This window comes from Colletotrichum gloeosporioides, assembly GCF_011800055.1.
Source record: "Colletotrichum gloeosporioides strain Lc1 chromosome Unknown consensus_40, whole genome shotgun sequence".
NCBI classification, from domain to species: domain Eukaryota; kingdom Fungi; phylum Ascomycota; class Sordariomycetes; order Glomerellales; family Glomerellaceae; genus Colletotrichum; species Colletotrichum gloeosporioides.
Genome location: NW_025544685.1, coordinates 407805 through 426975, shown reverse-complemented (window position 1 = coordinate 426975; position 19171 = coordinate 407805). Strand labels below are relative to the sequence as shown.

At 50.5% G+C, this 19171-nt stretch overlaps 7 protein-coding genes across 7 annotated transcripts; 4 read left to right on the top strand and 3 right to left on the bottom strand.

Annotated features, from left to right (window-relative positions):
* Positions 1 to 1495: 1495 nt before the first annotated feature.
* Positions 1496 to 2817, top strand: GCG54_00005151 (putative mannan endo-1 4-beta-mannosidase C; the record flags this gene model as incomplete). Its single annotated transcript, XM_045405182.1, has 3 exons — positions 1496 to 1666; positions 1723 to 2052; positions 2110 to 2817. 3 exons carry the CDS (start codon positions 1496 to 1498, stop codon positions 2815 to 2817), a joined length of 1209 nt encoding a protein of 402 aa, XP_045264946.1.
* A 100-nt stretch (positions 2818 to 2917) lies between these two features.
* On the bottom strand, positions 2918 to 4355 carry GCG54_00005150 (Transmembrane protein; the record flags this gene model as incomplete). Its single annotated transcript, XM_045405181.1, has 6 exons — positions 2918 to 3319; positions 3377 to 3526; positions 3583 to 3708; positions 3770 to 4022; positions 4075 to 4222; positions 4277 to 4355. The coding sequence occupies 6 exons, from the start codon at positions 4353 to 4355 to the stop codon at positions 2918 to 2920; spliced, it is 1158 nt and encodes a 385-aa protein (XP_045264945.1).
* Positions 4356 to 5014: 659 nt separating this feature from the next.
* GCG54_00005149 (uncharacterized protein) lies at positions 5015 to 6590 on the bottom strand (the record flags this gene model as incomplete). Its single annotated transcript, XM_045405180.1, has 5 exons — positions 5015 to 5800; positions 5851 to 6030; positions 6079 to 6263; positions 6373 to 6477; positions 6524 to 6590. The coding sequence occupies 5 exons, from the start codon at positions 6588 to 6590 to the stop codon at positions 5015 to 5017; spliced, it is 1323 nt and encodes a 440-aa protein (XP_045264944.1).
* A 3577-nt stretch (positions 6591 to 10167) lies between these two features.
* On the top strand, positions 10168 to 11097 carry GCG54_00005148 (uncharacterized protein; the record flags this gene model as incomplete). Its single annotated transcript, XM_045405179.1, has 1 exon — positions 10168 to 11097. One exon carries the CDS (start codon positions 10168 to 10170, stop codon positions 11095 to 11097), a length of 930 nt encoding a protein of 309 aa, XP_045264943.1.
* A 631-nt stretch (positions 11098 to 11728) lies between these two features.
* On the top strand, positions 11729 to 12361 carry GCG54_00005147 (uncharacterized protein; the record flags this gene model as incomplete). The annotated part of the gene is made up of 1 exon (XM_045405178.1): positions 11729 to 12361. The coding sequence occupies one exon, from the start codon at positions 11729 to 11731 to the stop codon at positions 12359 to 12361; it is 633 nt and encodes a 210-aa protein (XP_045264942.1).
* Positions 12362 to 12883: 522 nt separating this feature from the next.
* Positions 12884 to 14995, top strand: GCG54_00005146 (uncharacterized protein; the record flags this gene model as incomplete). The annotated part of the gene is made up of 1 exon (XM_045405177.1): positions 12884 to 14995. The coding sequence occupies one exon, from the start codon at positions 12884 to 12886 to the stop codon at positions 14993 to 14995; it is 2112 nt and encodes a 703-aa protein (XP_045264941.1).
* A 237-nt stretch (positions 14996 to 15232) lies between these two features.
* On the bottom strand, positions 15233 to 16985 carry GCG54_00005145 (Oxalate decarboxylase OxdD; the record flags this gene model as incomplete). The annotated part of the gene is made up of 5 exons (XM_045405176.1): positions 15233 to 15835; positions 15888 to 16102; positions 16154 to 16480; positions 16579 to 16859; positions 16912 to 16985. 5 exons carry the CDS (start codon positions 16983 to 16985, stop codon positions 15233 to 15235), a joined length of 1500 nt encoding a protein of 499 aa, XP_045264940.1.
* Positions 16986 to 19171: the final 2186 nt, after the last annotated feature.

The window sequence follows — 19171 nt, the reverse complement described above, 5'->3', positions numbered from 1 at the left end:
AAGCTGAAGCGTTTCAAACGCTTCGTTTTTTGTTCTTGAGTGCTCTTGCACTGGCATCATGCGTGCACTCCGCAACTTATTGTATTTCAGAGATTTATTATAGAACATAACATAGGGTCGAGTAAAATATGGTTGGGTGGAAACCTAGTATTGCTGCTTCTGTTGTGTTTACCTAACTCGCAGATCTCTCTTTTCTGCTTTAGGTAGTAAGCTCTTATTTTAGAGCTTTAATTCCATAATGTTTCAATAAATCTCATCCTCAAATGCCAACGCGGGCTGCTGATGATATAACCGTTTTCTTCCATCCTGTTAGTTGGCTGGAGTTGCTAGTCATGACATCTTTTCCTCTTTTAATATTCGTTCAGCCTCGACCGACTCATGTTGGCTGGTGCTCGTTTTCGTTACATTGAACTGTTCCCCCTACCCTTATCAACAGAGACTTGCGTGATAACGTAATCGCAGTCCTCTCTTTGAGTGGATAGAGCCTTCATACCACATCGATTGTTGCACAATGAAAATATGTGATCAAATCGGCACAAAACGGCCGAGAACCCGGAATGTTTTCTGTCAAAGCATCATTACAGCACAACAACTTCAACTTCATCGATAACTACCCCGCCGGATGCTCGGGTTCGGGCTATTGACAACCTGGGCCGCCAGACACAGCTACCCCGCGCCATCTTCATGCAAGGGCCCCATGATCAACTGGGGTTTTCGTTCACGGTGTGGTGCCGTTGGTCCCACTCATCTACAAAAATGGTCTATGAATGGCTCGCTAGAAATGTCGGACAACACGAAGGGACTAGGATTCACGCCAGCAGTGACGAGGCGAAAATTGGAGAGCTCAGACGAGTGTGCGAAGCCCGTGCTTGGCTTTCGGATGAACATGCGTTCGAGCCGTCGGATAGATTGAACTCAGACGAAAGGGTTCTTGCGACATTAGATGACGTCGACATTGACCATGAGACCAATGCAAAGCCTGGATGGCCTGGAACAAGTCAGAAGTTGATGACTGATTTGATAGGGATCAAGTTACGTTAAGACCAGCCGCAATGCAGCCATCTCAACCTAAGGCAACACGGGCATGTTCTCAACATTCGGTGTTGATGATTGCTAGAATCCGAGGTTGGCCAACTGCAGTTGCAACAGCGGATCAGGTACGATCGGGCCAGCCAAAGTTTCTTGATGTTTTCCGGATATCAGCGCTCTCATGATTGGTCGAACCCCAACTTTCGGACAACCTCCCTCCGTGATGAAAGAGGCAAAGTGGCCTGCCCGCACCCTTGGCATCTCCAAATCCTTGGAGAAGATTGCATGGCACGCGGTCCAACGGTCTCCGTGATCAATCTGGACAAGCGTCGGCCCAGAAGTCCGGCGCAGGGCATCTTCCATCGATCGCAATAAATTTGAGCAGTCCCCGCCCTTGTTTGCGATGGAGCCGTCGCGTTGAATTGGAAGACTTAGAGACAGCTGAAGCATCCGTCAATTGTCAACAATGCTGCCCAATCTCTCCGGTCTCCTTTCAGTTGGCCTGCTGGCCAGCGGAGCTGCCGCCGCGCCATGCGTCAGGAAAGGATACGTGACGACCTCGGGTACTAAGTTCCAGCTGGATGGCGAGGACTTCAATTTCGCGGGAAGCAACGCTTACTACTTCCCTTTCGACAACGTGAGGATACCCAATTGGCCTCGATCAAGATCATAGAAGCTGACAATGGCCACTAGAACCAAGCAGACGTCGAAGCTGGCATGACTGCCGCCAAGGAGGCCGGCCTGAAAGTTTTCCGGACCTGGGGCTTCAATGACAAGAACGTGACCTACAACGCCGGTGGTCTCCCTCAATACGGCGGCGAGGGCGCTGGTGACACCGATATCGTCTTCCAAAGATGGCATGACAACGGCACCTCGGTCATTAACATCGACGCCTTCGACAAGGTTGTCAACGCTGCGACGAACGTCGGTATCAAGCTGATCGTAGCGCTTACGAACAACTGGGCCGATTATGGTGGTATGGATGTCTACACCGTCAATCTCGGTGGCAAGTATCACGACGATGTAAGTTTCTGGTTGTCGTCAGACCAAGGTAGCAAAGCTGACGGGACATTGCTTCAGTTCTACCACGTACCCGCGATCAAAGATGCGTTCAAGCGCTACGTGAAGGAAATGGTCACCCGCTACAAGGACTCTCCCGCGATCATGGCTTGGGAGCTCGCCAACGAGCCGCGCTGTGGGGCAGATGGCACCCGTAACCTTCCCCGAAGCGACGACTGCACGCCGGCACGTCTCGGTGCTTGGATCGAGGAGATGAGCGCTTACGTCAAGAGCCTCGACAGCCACCACCTTGTCACCTGGGGCGGCGAGGGCGGCTTCAACATCGAGTCCGATGACTGGGCCTACAACGGAGCTGATGGCAGCGACTTCGACCACGAGCTCGCTCTGCCTAACATTGACTTTGGCACCTTCCACTCTTACCCCGATTGGTGGAGCAAGACCGTTGAGTGGACAGAGCAATGGATCCGCGATCACGCCGCGTCTGGCCGCAAGGTCGGCAAGCCTGTGGTTCACGAGGAGTACGGCTGGTTGACTGCCGATAAGCGCCTGGAGTACCTTGGCGTCGTGGACAATACGCCTCGTACTGAGGTCCTTGGCAAGTGGCAAGCTATCTCTCTCGAGGAAGAGATGCCTGACATGTACTGGCAATATGGGTACTCCAATTACTCCTATGGTCGCAACCACAATGATGGTTTCACGATCTACTTGGACGATGCCGAGGCTCAACCTCTCGTTTATGAGCATGCCGCTAAGGTAAACGCGCTCTAGTCGGCCATGAAGCCTTGTGGATAGACTTGCTTATGAAACACGCTGCGTAATATTTTATGATAATGTAACATATATACCGTCTTCGGACCAATTCCCAACCTTAGTATCTGCCGTGTTGGTCATCGACAGGCTGGTAGCTTGTCATGGGAAACCCCTTGCGAGCGTTTCTCTGCTGACGCTCCTCTGCCTTCATGTGTAAACCAAACTTGATAGCCTCCACAATTTCCATGGGGTTCCACATCTCCACAAGTGCCCACAAGCCTCCTGGTCCGCCAGAATAGCTCTGAGGTTCATATGCCTCCAGATCTCCAGCGACGGGGCGGCGAGCGTGGCCACCGCCGATAATGTAAGGGCGATGGGAGTAGGCGTAATGAAAGAAGATCGCCAACGGGAACATCTCAATACAGATGAGCATGGAAGGAATGCCGATGTTGAGATCCGCCCAAGTCAGCATCGCCGTGGGGTTCAAGGCCCCGACATCTCGGAGAATCCAAAAGATGATCTGTTACAGAATGGTTAATATGGCAACCGAAATACGGAGGATGGATTCAGAACTTACATTTTCAAGGAACGTCAGTGATACAACCAGCTTGAATGCCAAAAACTTGGCCAAGGGCTGGTGATGGGCTAGGTGACCTCTCAACTGCATATAGAAACGGATAACCGTCATAATTGCAATTGTCAGCGATACACTGGCAATGATCGAAAGCTTTGATGGGTGAGTTAGCGGAGGGATGGCTTCCTGGTTTGCTGGTGGAGACTTACCCAGAGCTTGGCGAAATGGGCTTTGCTTGCAAATTCGCAGTAAACACCTGCGGCTTGTGTAATGGCCGTCAAGATGGCGATCAACAAGGAGACAACAGGATACTGGAAGATGGAAAACCACATTCTCTGGAGGCAGTGCATGTTAGCCCTAAGAAAACATTCACTAATCATCATGTAAAGGACGTACCCTGAACCACTGCAAGCCGTCTTGCGTTCCAGTTTCGGACTTCTTGTCTTTGACTGTGAGAGCTGCAAAGAACACATCTCTATGTTGCTCGCTCGGAGAGACGAATTCGCACAGCAACAAGAAGAAGGTGCCAAGGCAGATGGATTGAACGAACTCAAGCCATGGGTGCAGGTAGACTTGTGCTGCCGGAAAGCATATTGAAAGAAACGAGAATATCGACCAGAATGGAATGATAAGTGAAATACGCAATATTCTTAATGGTAATTAGCACTTGTTTCGGAGAGTTTGGGGGCCATGAGACTTACTTGATTTGTTCGTTGCTCTTGCTGAGATGCGTGGCGTGAAGAAACATGAAAACGAAAATGATGAGGCATGCAGCAGCCGTAAAGCTTCCGGATAGGATCATGTTGAACTTGTAGAACGACATACTTCCGATGAATGGCTGTGAAGCATCTGTATTGAAGTCAGCATTGGTGATCCTTCACTACGTTCCGGCTTGTCACTGACTTTCATCGAGGGATTGTATGGGGCAAACGTCATTCTCCGTTTTGTTCCCGAGGGTTCTGATGCGGATGAGGGTCTCCATTGTGGTTACTGATCCTCAAGTGGTGTCCTCTGGTAGGTGTCGATGTTGAAAAGTGTGAATATCTTGACTGAACATCAAATTTGTCGTTAGATTCAAGCCAATGTATTTATCCTCCAGCAAGCGGAGATCTCCAGGCTTTGCAGGCAGCCAAAGAAAGCCATCCACGCACTCTGTCGGTTTCATCGCATTCGCAACTGCAGCGCGCTAGACACCGCCTCCGCAGCCCGCCTGGCAAAAGGCGTTCGCAGGAGCAGAATGCCTGACTTCAGCGCTCCCAGCCAGTGGCTGAGCGACCGTCAATCGGAGGTCGGCACCTAGGGCGCTGATGAGGTCGAATGGCTTGCCCGAAAGGGGATGGTTGGCTGACTCGGCACAGAATTGCCGTGCTGACAGTGGACATTGCTATCTAAACGATCTTCTTGTTATCTAAACGCAGGGCGCTAAGAAGAAACAAGCTTCGCTATCCCCGAGCTCAAGGCGTCGCGCGAATGCTTAGCTGGACCCCTACAGTTGCTTGCACCTTGCGATTGGGCCATGCTTGTTTTGAATTGGAAGAAGATCATCGTTATATGCAGCGGTGCTTCGTCCGGCTCCGAGCTTATTGCTGGTCCCGCCCGAGGGATGACAGCAGCGCGGTGATGACCCAATACCATTCGCTTTCAAGGGCTTTGGGGCCCAGTATCCGACAGATCGTTTGGCAGATGTTCCTGGTCTCCCAAGTCATCTACACAAATACCAGCCATGGCCTCAGGAGGAAAGTGTATGCCACCAGGCCGCGGCTGCAAAGCCACCAGAATGCCTTTTTCTCTCCCTATGCGATATAGCGCATTCCTTGCAATTTTCCTCATGTGTCTTGGAACGGTCGGCATGACGTAGACCTGGCTCAACGGCCAAATTAGTCGAAGCGCGTCAAAGTAAGCGGCAGGAGATTGCGGGTCCATGTCTGACATGCTTCCACCGAGGGACTTTGGTATCCCGTCCACAACATCTTGGGCTGTGGCTCCGATGATCTCGAGGCACAGCTCACGGCGGGCTCTCAGGGCCTCCCGCTGGAAGGGGCACTCCGGTGCGTGTTCGACGATATTTGCGACGAGAATCAGCATGTGATGTAGCTTGATTCGAGCACTTCTCCAAGAACTCCAGAAGTAGTGGAATACTGGCCCAGATTCAAATTGGTATTGAGGTGCTGATTGGATCCATTCCAACATAGCGAGTTCAGCCTTGTCGCATTCAGCAAGCAGCTCTTCATACTGAGCGCATGCCTGTTGGGCATCTCCCAGACGCGCAATAGGCATCATTTTGGATAGAAGAGAGCATGTCGCCGCAATGTAACGACCGGTTTCCAGTAGCAAAGCTTCTCCAGGCTGCAAAGTCTTAGCAATGATTTTGAACCAACGGTCGAATTCCGGTGGGCATGGTTCGTTGATTGTCGTGCATCGGATTTGCTGTCACATTTTAGCAAGTACCTTCGCCAGTTTTCGTCTAGTAAACCTACAATGATGTTGTGCATGGTCCAGAAAATTTGCCGACCGGATCTTGTGAATAGTTGTGCATCGCCTCTTGCACGAAGGAGGCTCATCAAACCATGAGTGTGGATGTACCAGCCGGGAGAAGAAGATATGGCCTTTTCTTGAGGGGTTACGAAGGACCTCCTCTCGAGACCTCCCATGAGCAGCTACAGCAAGTTAGCAAGCATCGAATAACTGGACCGCCTGAAGATTACCTCGTAGTTGCCCAGAAACCACACCGCAACAATAGTTGCATCTGACATGTGGGCCTTCGGGTCATTGATGGCTGCTGAGACTGATGCTAACGCCTTTCCCAGACAAGAGGACAACTCGTGATAATCGGTGTTGGGCCTGTAGCGATTGAGGACGTAGGCGCGAGCAAAAACTTGGCTTGTGCGGACTAAGCAATGATTGTCTGGGACCCCCTTGAACAATCCGGGCAGAAAGTTGATTGAAGAATAGCAGTCAAGAACAAGGGGTACCGATTCAGCGCTCCAATGTTGACGAACGGGTCTCAGCAATGGTGGCGTCGATGGAACATTCGAACACTGAGATGATGCAGGAGAAGCCGTTGATTCCGGGGTGAATGCGATCACTTGGATCACGTTCATAGGCTGGTCTGGGTTATCCCGCTGTTTCTTCTTTTTACGCTGCTCAAACGTGTTTGAGTGCGAGTGTTGAAACCGTAGATCTTGCTCATCTCGATAACCCGGACATTGAACTCCATATTTGATGCATCTTCGACATTGAGGTCGGCCCAGATCACACTTCAATCTGGAGTCAGCTGCATGAAAGATGTGGATGCCCTTGGGACTCGGCAGCAACATTCAAAAGCTTACTTTCACTCTCCTTTGCCGGCAGAGATGGCAATTAGGACTTGGTTTTCCGGTATTGGGCATCGCGCGATGTGGCAGTCTCGTTTTGAAATCGGGATATTCAGATGTCTGGGTTGTGTTGTTCAGGTTTGGCGCCGTCTGAACAGGGTCGATACCCGAGCTTGGCAAGATCCGTGGCCACAGAATCGAGCGGGGACTTCGGAGGAAAAGCTATCACCTCGAATGGACATCTCAAAATGGTTAGAACCAAGCTGACGGCCGGGACCCCAAGCGCCTTGTTTGCTGCCTAAAAGGTCGCAGCCATGACGCATGTCTAGGGTGGGGACAAAGAGGGACTTTGGTGTCAAGTACCATGTGCGTCAGTTAGCCTGGAGCCCTCCCTGGCTATGGTCTTATCATTGGACAATGGATATGCGGGATGATCATAGAAATGATACCGAATTTCAATTGACTATCAGAAAACTCGTTGTTTTATTATTCCAGAATAAATTAGAGTACAACCTGAGTGGCCTCTATGCGTCATTCAACATTGCCTCTGACGAGCTTTCAGCTCAAGACTGAGGTCTTCAACCTTGGTCATCAATTCCAATAACGCTTCTCTTCGTGTTGTGCAGTTAATCTAAACAGACGAGACGGACCATTTAGATGAGGTTTTCTGGTCCATGATGTTCTGGTCATAAATTTCAATCCCTGGCATGCTGGCAAGCATATCGTATGAGAGCTGAGTAGAAGTAGGTCCCGTTTTCACAACTGGCCCCCCAATACTTGGCAAACGATAGATGCCATGTGAGCGCAGCGGTTTTGGTCTTACATCATATAGGCGCAGAGTATCAGTGTCAAGAGGAAGAGGCTGAAAGCTGAGGGATCCGATGCTTCCAGTCCGGCCCCTCTATTGATCTTGTTACTTGACTAATTTCCGAGGATGACCAAGGAAGAGATTATCCAGTTGTCGGCCGCCTCAAATCTATTACGAAGATAGTATAGGCGTAACAATATTGCGAACTCTCCCTCATACTATTCAAGTTCTTACCACAAACCTTGTCCATCCTCAAGAGATTCAGCGGCAAGTAGAGTGTTGTTGATAGAGATGGCCGTTGAACACGTTTTGTGAAGAATTCTTTTATGAATACTTATATGACCAGGGATACATAAGAGGACCCCCCTACTCTAACCACCCCCTATATATCTAATAGACCGCCCTATTAACTACTACTATATTATAGTAATTATATATATATCCTTAAGTTCCTTTAATAGGGCGCTATACTTTAATAATATGAGATACTTAATTTAATTAATATTATATAGCTTATTTATCTTAAATTTCATTTTAATTTATTTAAAATATCTCTATATTTTAGCTTAAAAATATATTATCTTATTAAAGTATATTAATAGAAAGTAGTAGTATATTTAATATACTATTAAGTTTTATACTAAAGGACTAAATTATATATATAAAAATCTATATACTTTATCTTAGTTATTTTAGGTAATTATAAAGAAACTATTACTACTCTTAAAGTAATAGTGATAAATAGTATTAATATAGTATAATAATAATATCTTAATATTAAAGGAGTAATAGGTTATAGTAGTATAAAGAGGAAGATACCTACCCCCTAGCGATTTACGCTCTCTTTATATACCCCTATAAGTAGCTATAGAGGTTTCTCTATAAGCTATCCTAGCCCTTAAATATTTCCCCGTGAGAGTTATATAGCAGTTAACAAGGTACGCCTCTAGGCAGCAAACTGCGAAGAAGAAAAGTTAGAAGGGAAGAAATATAAAAATGGCCGTTGAACAGTATTCCGTCTTAATCACCACGAAATTCCAGGGCTCATTTTGCAAGTGCAAGCGCTTGATATGTTTAAAAGAGAGCGTGCGTGCCAAGATCCCAGGGATCTCTTAGGTTATGCGGCTGAGAAGCTGTTGTGGCTGGCGGGGACAGCTCTGACTTGCGGCTCGTCGGGAATAGCCAAGCAAGCCATAGCAACTGGTTCCAACAATGAATGCCTGCACACTTTCACAGCAATATTCGTCTAGCCAACATAGACCAGAAACACATTCCAAACGGTCCATAATAAGAGCCAGGCTCAAGGGGAGGAGTGAGCAATGGTAGTCCATCCGCTGGGACCAGCTCCACTTCCAATCCTGGCGAAGACAAGGAGTTTCATTGACGGGCTCAATTAAGGCTTCGCATGGTAGGATGTTGCACTTTCGACTTACGCAAACACAAACAGTCTACATGCTCCCTACCCCATACTTCCATGCGAGCTTAATGCTTTTGGATCAGAATGTAGACTTGGATATGTGACGTAAATGGATGCAGAGGCTCATAAACTTCTACGTGCTGTTGAAGGGAGGCGAAAAGAGTAGACGAACCGGCCCTCGTGCTCGCTCCGGTTTCGACAAGTATAGAGGGCTATTTGCTGACAGCTTTCGGCCACTTGTGGCAAGCCAGAAGGTCACATGTCTTATGCATCGTGATATAAAACAGTATGCTTACCCGAGGTATGTATGGAGGCTGAGACCACGAACGATCTCTTGGGTCATGATACCGCGAATAAAATCACAACAAGAGGATTCAGTTCTAACCATTTGTATCCCAGCGCGTTAAGCAGCTACTAGCAACTTCCCCGGCACCATGCATGCAGGCAAACTGAAGGATTTCTAAAACCCCCATCTTCCAGAATAGCCAGACCGCAATTGATCATAATACTGTGGTCCAAATGAGCATAATAAATTATATGGGACGTTGCCGAACCACTAATCTGGCTAATGCCATCTTGCCAAGCAGCTTGGCAGTGAAACGGAAGATGTAACGTGAGGAGCTTTAGGTGTTCGAGGTAGTATTAGATCGACTTTGGTCGTAAACCTGAAAGAGTCCCAGTCAGAAGAGCGACCCAACCAATGGTGTGTAAGCACGCAAGTCTTTATTAGGCTCTCCTGAAATGCACATGAATGTGCCTCTTCCTTCTCCTGCAAGGCAACCTAAGACTCACTCAGCTGTTAAGAGCTTCACATTTCCGACAGGGCCAATGGGATCTTTGGACTCGGACTCTTAGCTTCCCCTTTTGGCAGCCATCTCCATTCACTTTTACTGTCTTCATCCAATTTTCGAAATTGTCAAGGTCTGGACTCCCTATTAGCCTTGGGAGACCAACGGGCTACAGGCTTGGCGCTTACTATTTTCTTCCTTGTCGGCAGGTTCAAGTTCCATTGAAGGATCCGGGGTGTTGAAGCGACAAGAGGGTCATGCATCTCCAGGCGCCAGCTTGACCTTCACGACAAACAGAATTGAGACTGGAGGTGTCAACCAACGATGGCTTCCCAATGTCGAAACCTGTCGAAACCAAGTATAAATGAACGGGAGCTTCCATCACTGCACGCCATGGAATAGCCCGGAGCAGACGTGGCTTTCTTGCAAATTCTTCTCCCCCCATAATTTCATCGAACAAGGACATCATGCTTTCTCCCAGCAAGTCTACAGCCATTGCGGCCTTGGTCCTCGGTGCCGGCGTCTTCGGTGCGCCAACCTCTGAGGACCTCAAGCTCCCAGACCCGAGCGAGTTCAAGCCTCTCATCGGCTATGACCCCAACTTCGACTCCTCCCTTCGAGAGAATAGGGTTTCTGCCATTGTCCCAGAAGTCCGCATTCTGAACATCACCGGGGTTCCAGATAGCAACATCAACGACTTCCCTCCGTCTTTCACCGGCCCAAATGAGCCTGCATCGAAGCGCTCGATCATCGGGGTAGACAACAGAGTCCTCTGGACCGACAAAAACTACCCTTATCGCGCCATGGGACGAATCCAGCATTCCAACGGAGTCTTTTGCAGTGGTGCGCTCATCGGGTCTCGTCATGTTGTGACTGCACGACACTGCATCCCAGGCGAGGGTGTGTCTGCCCGCTTCCAGCCAGCCTACGACCAAGGCGAACCGTACGGAGGCTACGACGTCACCGTCGTCTTCCGCCCTGACTATGGTCAGACCGGCTGGTGCGCCAATGCCTATGACTGGGCCATTTTCGTTCTCGGGGAGAAGGCTGGAACAGCCAATGGCTGGCTTGGGCTCAAAGTGGTGAACCCAGATACCCAGCTGAACCGCGCAATGTTCTTTCACTACGGCTACCCGGGCGACAAGGGTGGACAACGTCCCTACCGCCAAGAGGGCATCACCGCTTCTGCTGCAACTGGGTGCGATAGGGGATCGCCTGTTGTCACCGATACCGACTCTGCTGGGGGGCAGTCTGGCGGTCCCTTCTGGATCAACGAGAACGGCGATCGCTACCTGTACGGCGTGCACGTTGGTAGTACTGACACCTTTGCCGTAACTGCCGGAGGACCGTCTCTTTTTGAGGGTTATGGTATTCTTCTGAAGGATTATCCCAACTAGTAGGCTGGCTTTGCGATTTAACATCCTTCTTCTAAGACTCGACATTATGCATTTCATGACGGTCTCTTTAACACTACATGAAAGGTTACATGCTGGTAGAATCAATAAAGAAATTGAAAAAATACAAGAAGCTGTGTGCTTTCTTTGGCATTGCTATTTATCTGGCATGTTTTACAACGCGATGAGCTTCACGAATTACCAGCTATAGATTTATGATCGAGCAGATCTCCGAATATTTGTTTGCTTGATCACGTTTGAAGGTACATTGGCAGCATGGGTTGGAAGATGGATAGTCGAAGCTGTTGCTTGCAGACGGGTGTCTTGGCTACCAGCGGTTCCAACACGTCGTCACCAGGCTCCAGCCTTCCGGCCGACTTCCATTTCAACGAAAACATGTCGGTAGGCAACAACCAATGGCGATCATCTTCTTCCATCGTACAACACAGCAGGTATGTTGACTGCCATTGCATCCGTAGCCATCGCAACTCCGATAGCTGTTTATCTCCTCATGCCTGGGCACATATATTATCACTACAAAGACCTCTTCTATCAATACCTGGACCCTTATCAACACCTGGAGCCCGCGAAAACTCCACGGCCACCCCTCTGTCGTGATATTTGTCGCACAGAAATGAATCAGACCACAGAAGAAGAGCCGCAGCCAGACGAATTCGCCGATGCATACCCGTATTTGGATCGGGATTACATTCATTACAAGCATACCTTTGGTCGTGATCCAGGCGCAAAGGTAGTCGGTCTTCTCGCCGACGGCGGGATCCTTATTCTCCGCAATTGCGACGCCGTGGAACTTGCGTTCCTTCAGCTTGACCGGCTTGAGCCAACTCCACGACCCATCGACCGGATGTTAGAGGATGCTCATTGCGAGCGCATGCGCATGCTGGGTGCGGAGTGCTGGAAGAATGACGAAGCATTCGCAGTTCACGAAGCGTTTGAGGGCAATAAATCATACCGCGAGGATGTCTTGATTGCAGGGTACCCCGCTACTGGGGGCGTATGGGTGTTGCAGGCGAAGCCAGCTGCTGCGGCGCAGGCCGGGGTCGGTCGGATCAAAAACGCGAGGGATATGGAGGAGCGGTGCCGGCTCATCGAGAAGCTAGGGGGGACTTTTCATGAGGATCTAAAAGAGGCGACGTCTTTGTTTTCTGAAGACAGAATCCGGTCTCCGTCTGGAGGGTACTACTGCGGTAATGTACTGAGCTACGAGCATATGCGAGACTTGGAGAGGGAATCATACGGCGGTTGATGTCTATCGTCACAACACCCACCCCCGTGGAAATATGTAGGAACATTGGCAAATTTTCTAGAAACGCTATATACAAGACTTGGAATCTCCAATGGTGAGGCTCAAATGGGAGGAATCCTCTGCAAGTGTTAAATCAGCATTATTCGTGCATCATTGTCGAATCCCGAGGCAATTCCATGACTTTAAGCGCCAAGGTGGCTGTTGGTTAGCGCCCGCAAGCACTTGCAATCAGCCTCCAGAGTCAGCCCGTCAGCAAGCCCAACGCGCTCATGCAGGCAGAATCTCGCTGCCTGCACCTAAACGCCTAGACCGATGTTTAGCGCCCTTTCCTTGCAGATGGAGTTTACCCGTCAGCTCAGCTATGCTGAAAAGCAATAACTCGCGGATAGTGGGGTTAATAAAAGTCCAACAGGCAGGCCCTTCGTCTTCATGGTCCGTCAACGTCAACCCTTCCGTCAAATCAACACAATAGACTTTTTTCGGCGTCTTTAAACCCTCATCTTTTGGTCTCCATCGTTCACCATGTCTGTCTCAACTCCCTCGACCAAGCAATCCCTGCAGGCATTTGTATCACAAGGCGCAAAATGGCTGGAAGAGTGCTCCGCAAATCACGCGTCGTGCAGCAAAGCAGCTAGGCACAGCACGGTATTCTGCACTGATAACTCTCTCCTTATCTCGGATCTTGAGGGTGAGGGATTGGTTGCTACACGTCTTCTTTCCTTCCCCTTGAACCCATCAAGTGAGGAGGAAGATATCGTACGATTGTCACTCTCCGAGTCGCTCAGCCCGGATACGAAATATGTCGCTCTCAGTCACCGATGGGGATTGAAAGAAACGTGCCGCACGCTGAAGACAAACTTGGACAATCTGGTTGAGAAAGGCATGCGCACGTCAAGCCTTCCTCCGACCTTCCGCGAGGCAGTTTACGTTGCGCGCGGCATGGGATTCTCGCACATCTGGATCGATTCACTATGCATCATCCAAGACGACAAGGAGGACTGGAAGGCTGAAGCAAGACGTATGGCCATCATCTACGACAATGCAACCTACACGATTGTTGCGATGGATGGCCTCGACAGTGAGGCTGGACTCAACATCCAGAACTCAGAGCTCAAGCGCGCAGGTGTTTTGGATTCTAGGGCTTGGGTATGTCAAGAGCGGATGATCTCACCTCGATCTCTCATATTCTCTGAGGACTCTCTGTCATGGGAATGCCGCGAATGCGATGCTTTCTTTGCGGAACCTAGATTGGTGGCTCGACGAGCACCAGGTACAAACGAAACCCCGACCCATCCCAAGGATATTTTTGCCTTCTTCAGAGACTTCCGCTTGCCGCGTCCTATCCCCAAGGAGGAGAACGAATGGGAAGATGTGGAGGAAGAAGAAGAGAGTGAAGAAGACCCGGACGAAAATGATGAACTTGAGGGAGCGAACCATGATATCGACGTGGACAGTAGCGAAGATGCCGATGAAGACGATGATCACGAAGACAGAAATGAAGAAGCTGAGGATTCATCTGACGACGAAGCCCACGGAATGGAAATCACCAAACCTCACTCTGCAGATGACGGTCAGAATCACCAAGGCTCTGAGTTTGACGACGACGCCTACGACAGCGACGGCTATCCAGCGTACCGAGGAGGTCTACCTGGGCATGCTGCAAATCTTTCGGTTTTTCTCGAAGGCAAGAGGCAATCCAAACTCTATCGCATGCATCCGGACGGCCCAAATGACGACGGAACAGATCCATTTGGGGATTACATGGTCATTTCAACTGACCTCAGCCAACCTAGAGACGTGTATTATCCTTTCCTGAAGACATGGTGGCAGTTCCTTTCCAACTACTCGTCACTGTCTCTGAGCTACAACTCGGACAAGTTCCTCGCTATCAACGGCATCACGACTGTAGCCCAAAGATGGACACATCTCCGGTCATCCTTCGGTCTTTATTATCACTTCTGTGAAACAGAGATGCTATGGTACGTGGATCCGAAGGGTCCGTCGGGGGAGCGACAGAAGCCTTGGCTGGTACCGACTTGGTCATGGGCATCGACGCGGAACGGCAGCGTTGTCAACGACATGTACCGCCGGCTTCCAATGCGGGGTAGTCTTATGATCAAGCCTGAAATCAAGATGGGAATGGGAACCGCGTTTGATCAGCCGCTCCCTTTTGCCGCGTGGATGGCTCGGCGATATCATACCATCGAGATGAAGGGCGATTTGAGGAAGGGGGTTGTCACCGCAGCTCCAGGAGTTGATGGAAAGATCCAGTACAACATCACTCTGGAGAGGAATGGTCGGTTCTCAGACGAAGAGGTGCATGACTTTCGACCTGACTGTGCCGACGAGTTCCCAGTTGGCGAGTCGGTTAATGTGCTCTACATGGTTTGGTATCATTATGACGCCGATTACTGGAAGCTCGACAAGCACATCGATGTTGGCTTGGTGTTCAAGCAGATGAAGGGGGAGACAGAAATCACCATGTACGAGGAAGAAGTGGCCAAGGAGTCTACCAGTGAGCAAAGGCTTCTGACTCGTCTGGGATATTTGGAGACCACGTATCCCGCGGCAAGCAGGCGAAACATGGTGAACGTCATGGAAGAGTTAACCTGGTATTTTGTAAGAGTGGCATGATTCCCAACCTTGAGAATCAGTCCATAGAACAAAGCAGCGGTCACGCAAATGTCGTCTTCATTGTCTTTGGCTATAGTCCCAGCCAGACCAAGTTCACGTAAAGCACATCATATTCGAAGCCTGCAAAATCAAATTCTCTAGAAATGGGTATGAAATTCTAACAGATCGTCGTGACAGTAACAGCACCAGAGATAAGTGCGGTAATCAAACAAGAAGCAATTGACACCATTCGCTAAACTAAGCCTTGAAGTTCTTACCACTACTGGCCACTGCCGTCATGTTGGTGGGGCCGACCTTGATGTACTCCTTCTCCTTCGGGAATGAGTCGATGAGAGCATCCGAGAAGCCAAGAGTATCCTTGACGACTTGCTTAGGCGTCAGGGCCAACCACTGAGCAACGCTGATGTCCGTGAATCGCGTGGCCTGAAGCACTTCGAGGAAGATGACGTCCTCGGTACCGGTGTTCTCGATGTAGTGACTGTCGCCGACCTTCACGTACCCAACGTCGCCAGCAGTGAAGTCAAAGGTGCGGGAAGCCTCAGGGGCCTGGAAGACGGTGATGCGGCCGGAACCCTGAAGGAAGTAGTTCCACTCATCGCTAGTGGTGTGCCAGTGGATCTCGCGCATGGCGCCAGGCTGGACAACAACCAGAGCGGCAGAGAAGTTCTCCGCGATGGGGAAGGTGAGAGGGTCGAGGATCTTGACGGAGCCACCCGGAACCTCGAAAGGCTTTTGTTGCGACCAGTGGTAGGTGTAGGACTCGCCACCAGTGAGAGCACCAGCGGAGGAGGTCTGGTTCTGCTCTTGGATATCCTTGGGTGGGGGGGTTCCATTGAAAATCTGCATGTCGTTAATTCCTGCAAGATTTGTAGCGAGCGATAATGCGACTTACGTAGAGCTGATCCTTGGGGATGTTTGCAAACTCGGAGACATCTGCCTTCAGGTTCTTGGAGAGAACGGAGATGGGGTTTCTCAGCATCAACTCAGTCATCAAGAAGGTGTTCTCTTCGCTGAAGTCGCCTTGGTCGAAGACCAGAAGGAACTCAACACCCTGGTCGAAGGCTTGGATGCTGTGCGGCACGCCGGCAGGGAAGAACCAAACGTCACCTGCTCAAGGTCAGTGAATGCTCTCTGTGAGTAGTGGAAAGGTCTTCATACCGGCGCAGATGTCGTCCACAATACTCTTGCCATCCTCATTCATGGCAGCAATCCGGCAGCATCCCTTGAGCACCAGAGCCCACTCAGCTGACGTGTGCCAGTGCAGCTCGCGATAAGCGTTGGGCTGCAACTTCATGTCCACGCCGGCCATCGCCGACGCAACGGGCAGCACGTCAGAATTCTGCTGACGCGCCCAGCCGGCTCCGTCTTGGCTGCCGAGCCGGTTATGCGAGAGACCCAGGGGCCACATGGCGTTCTTGACGTCGCCCTTGTCGGTGCCGGGCGGGGCGAACAGATCGGGGTTAAGCTTTTCGTACGCATAAGTTCCTGCGCAATCGATGGTTAGCGGGGGGGCTGGCCGTTGACTCGTTGCGGGCTAGGTGCAGATCATCAACCCCGCCGGAGCCGCCGGGGATGCTACGTACTTGGGCCGGGATCCGGGGATCCTAGTTCCCCGCGGATGGGTTGCGGGACGTCGACGCCATCGAAGTTGAGGTACAGGCCGAGTTTGCCGTCTGCCTTCTGGCCCGGGACGAGCTGGACGTCGTTGACGATTGCCGAATCGGACTGGTCTGGGTCGGGCCGCGGGGCATTGCCTCCGAGAAGGCTCGAATCGCCCCTCAGGTTTCCGGTAGGGCTTGTGACTGTGGGAATGGGCGGGCTGATTCCTCCCACCGGCCCATCATTTTCTCCATAATCACCCATTCTGAACTTGTTAGTCGGGGCAGAGACGGATGAACGGCGATGGGAAGACTTACTGAGGCATGGGGACCGCATATCCCATGGGCAAAGCCCCAAGAAGTCCCAGGAGGAAAGCTGCGTGGCTGATCATGATGCTTGAATCTGATTGAAGGCAATGAACGCTAGCGGCTCAATAATTCCAAGACTGGCGATTGGGTATCTTGCTCCTCGGTGAGTTGGAACTGGTTGATGAGGTTGGATCTCTGACACCTTGGAGACCGACGACTTCTTATACTCACGACTTGAACCAGACGAACCTTCATCCCGTTAACAACGATGAAGGCCAAGACAGCCTACCGTTCATCAATGCCGTTCTCCGATTAAACCCCCTCTTACCACCCCTCAATTAGTCCATGTCATCAACCGGGATGAAGTTTATCAGGGTGCAGCTAGAGACTCCGTCTTGCCCGCAACGGGACGGCTAGATGTGGGTGACACGGAACCTCCGCGTGCCAAAACAGCAAAGTAATATGTCCTGAATAGTCCAGGTCTAGAAGCTTGGGCGCACGTGTGGTCTCTGCGATGACGCGTTATTCGCCCTTCGCGAGCGTTGAGACGGTCAAAAAGAGGACCCACGTCCGGTTGTGTCGGCACTGGCGATGTACGCGAAGTGGATGTACTACGAAAGGTCCTCGGTCAAATCACACAAACCGGTGAGACACCACGGATTACTCACAACCCCGTGAAAGCCTGCAAAATAGCGCAATTGACTGGTGTCCATAATCACCGCCTTTCTGGAGGTTTTGCGGAGCTTTCGGCATGGTTACTGTCTTTGAGTCCCCCCCTTCGCCCCGTCCTACATATTCAGCCCTCTACGGGGATAGAGCTGATGGGCTAGAGGTTAAAAATAAGGTGGAATCGGGTGGCGTCTTGGTGGTCCGTCTGATGACGGGAACACCCCACGTTGCACCAACCCCCTATTGCCGAACGCGGCAGTTCTGAGTTGGGGGGAGGCGAAGTCACCCAGACGTCTCTTGAAGAATTGGCCCGTTCGCTGTTTCCTCGTCTGAACAATTTGTCTTGTACAACCCTGCATTAAGAACCTGATTATTCATGCATAACAATTTAAGCCTCGAGGCTGGGGAGCTAAGGGGTGTGTGATGACATTGATTCACGTCCTTTTGATGGGCGCAGCGGGCCGGTGGTTCGCAGATAGCTCGGGATTGGCCGCTTACGCCTCGATCTAAGACCTACTGCAGTATCCCGCTTCCGTGCATCGTTAGCGTCGCATGCCACCGACCGCTGTGCACTTCTAAACTCCGCGAGACGGGGCCTTTGCGAGACTAATAAGCCCGCCGTTGCGCGGCACTTGTCAGCAATTACTACTGCTCATTATCTCAGAAGAGGTTGATAAGGTGAGAACTACTCGGCCGGGTCGGGTTCGAAGCGAGCCGTTCGGATCCTTCTCGGTCGTAACGATGGAAAGATTCTAGCGGCCGGACATATGAGCTCTAGAAGGAACCGAGGAGGACGATTGCATCATAGGGGCTAAGACGGCTATACCGCTCTAATTAGTCGAAGCAATGGCAGAGCGGGCGATGCAACGTTGTCTTCCAATTCGGTCAAGGTTCTGAATAAAGTCAGGCATCGGCAGCTGACAGCATTAAAGCTTGTTCTTAGATGTTAATGTCCCGTAGTCACCTAACCCTTCGGATCGGTCTGTGGTTGGAAGGCGAAGAAACTTAGATCTCTGGTCTCGACTCGTTACCCTCGAGTGTTCGTGTATGCATCACCCCCAAAAGATAGCCTATGGTACCATCCCGTTAGATGGGAACACATTGTAGTATGGGCTAAGACGTTTCAGTAATACCATGCGAATAGTGATGTTGGGCTTGGTGGTGAGTGTCTCCGACTTCATGGCAGCTGAATGACTGCCGAGCGAGCCAACAGATGCCCCTCATCTCTGAGGGGAAGCTCTCAGCCAAGCGGCCCTATGGCAGTCGAGATTAAGGGTTATAACACGCCTCGAGTTGATCATTTTCTCTAATACTAGGCATATTATATTTCTCCTTTCTTGATATAATAGAATCCCACCGGCATAAACTCCCATCAGTCCCCGCTGTATGTTGGACATCAATACTCGCAGGCTGATGGCTACCCATAAGCTTATTTCTGACGTCCAAACGCCATATTAGCGTCTGAAAGCTCTTGATGAGATCATTTTCTCACTCAATGCTACCCCTCGGTCATATCCTTAGTGGGCTATGCCGCAGATCTCAGCCAATCCGATGTTAGGCTTAGGGGTTAGCATCCCCAATAAAACAAGGCCACCAATAA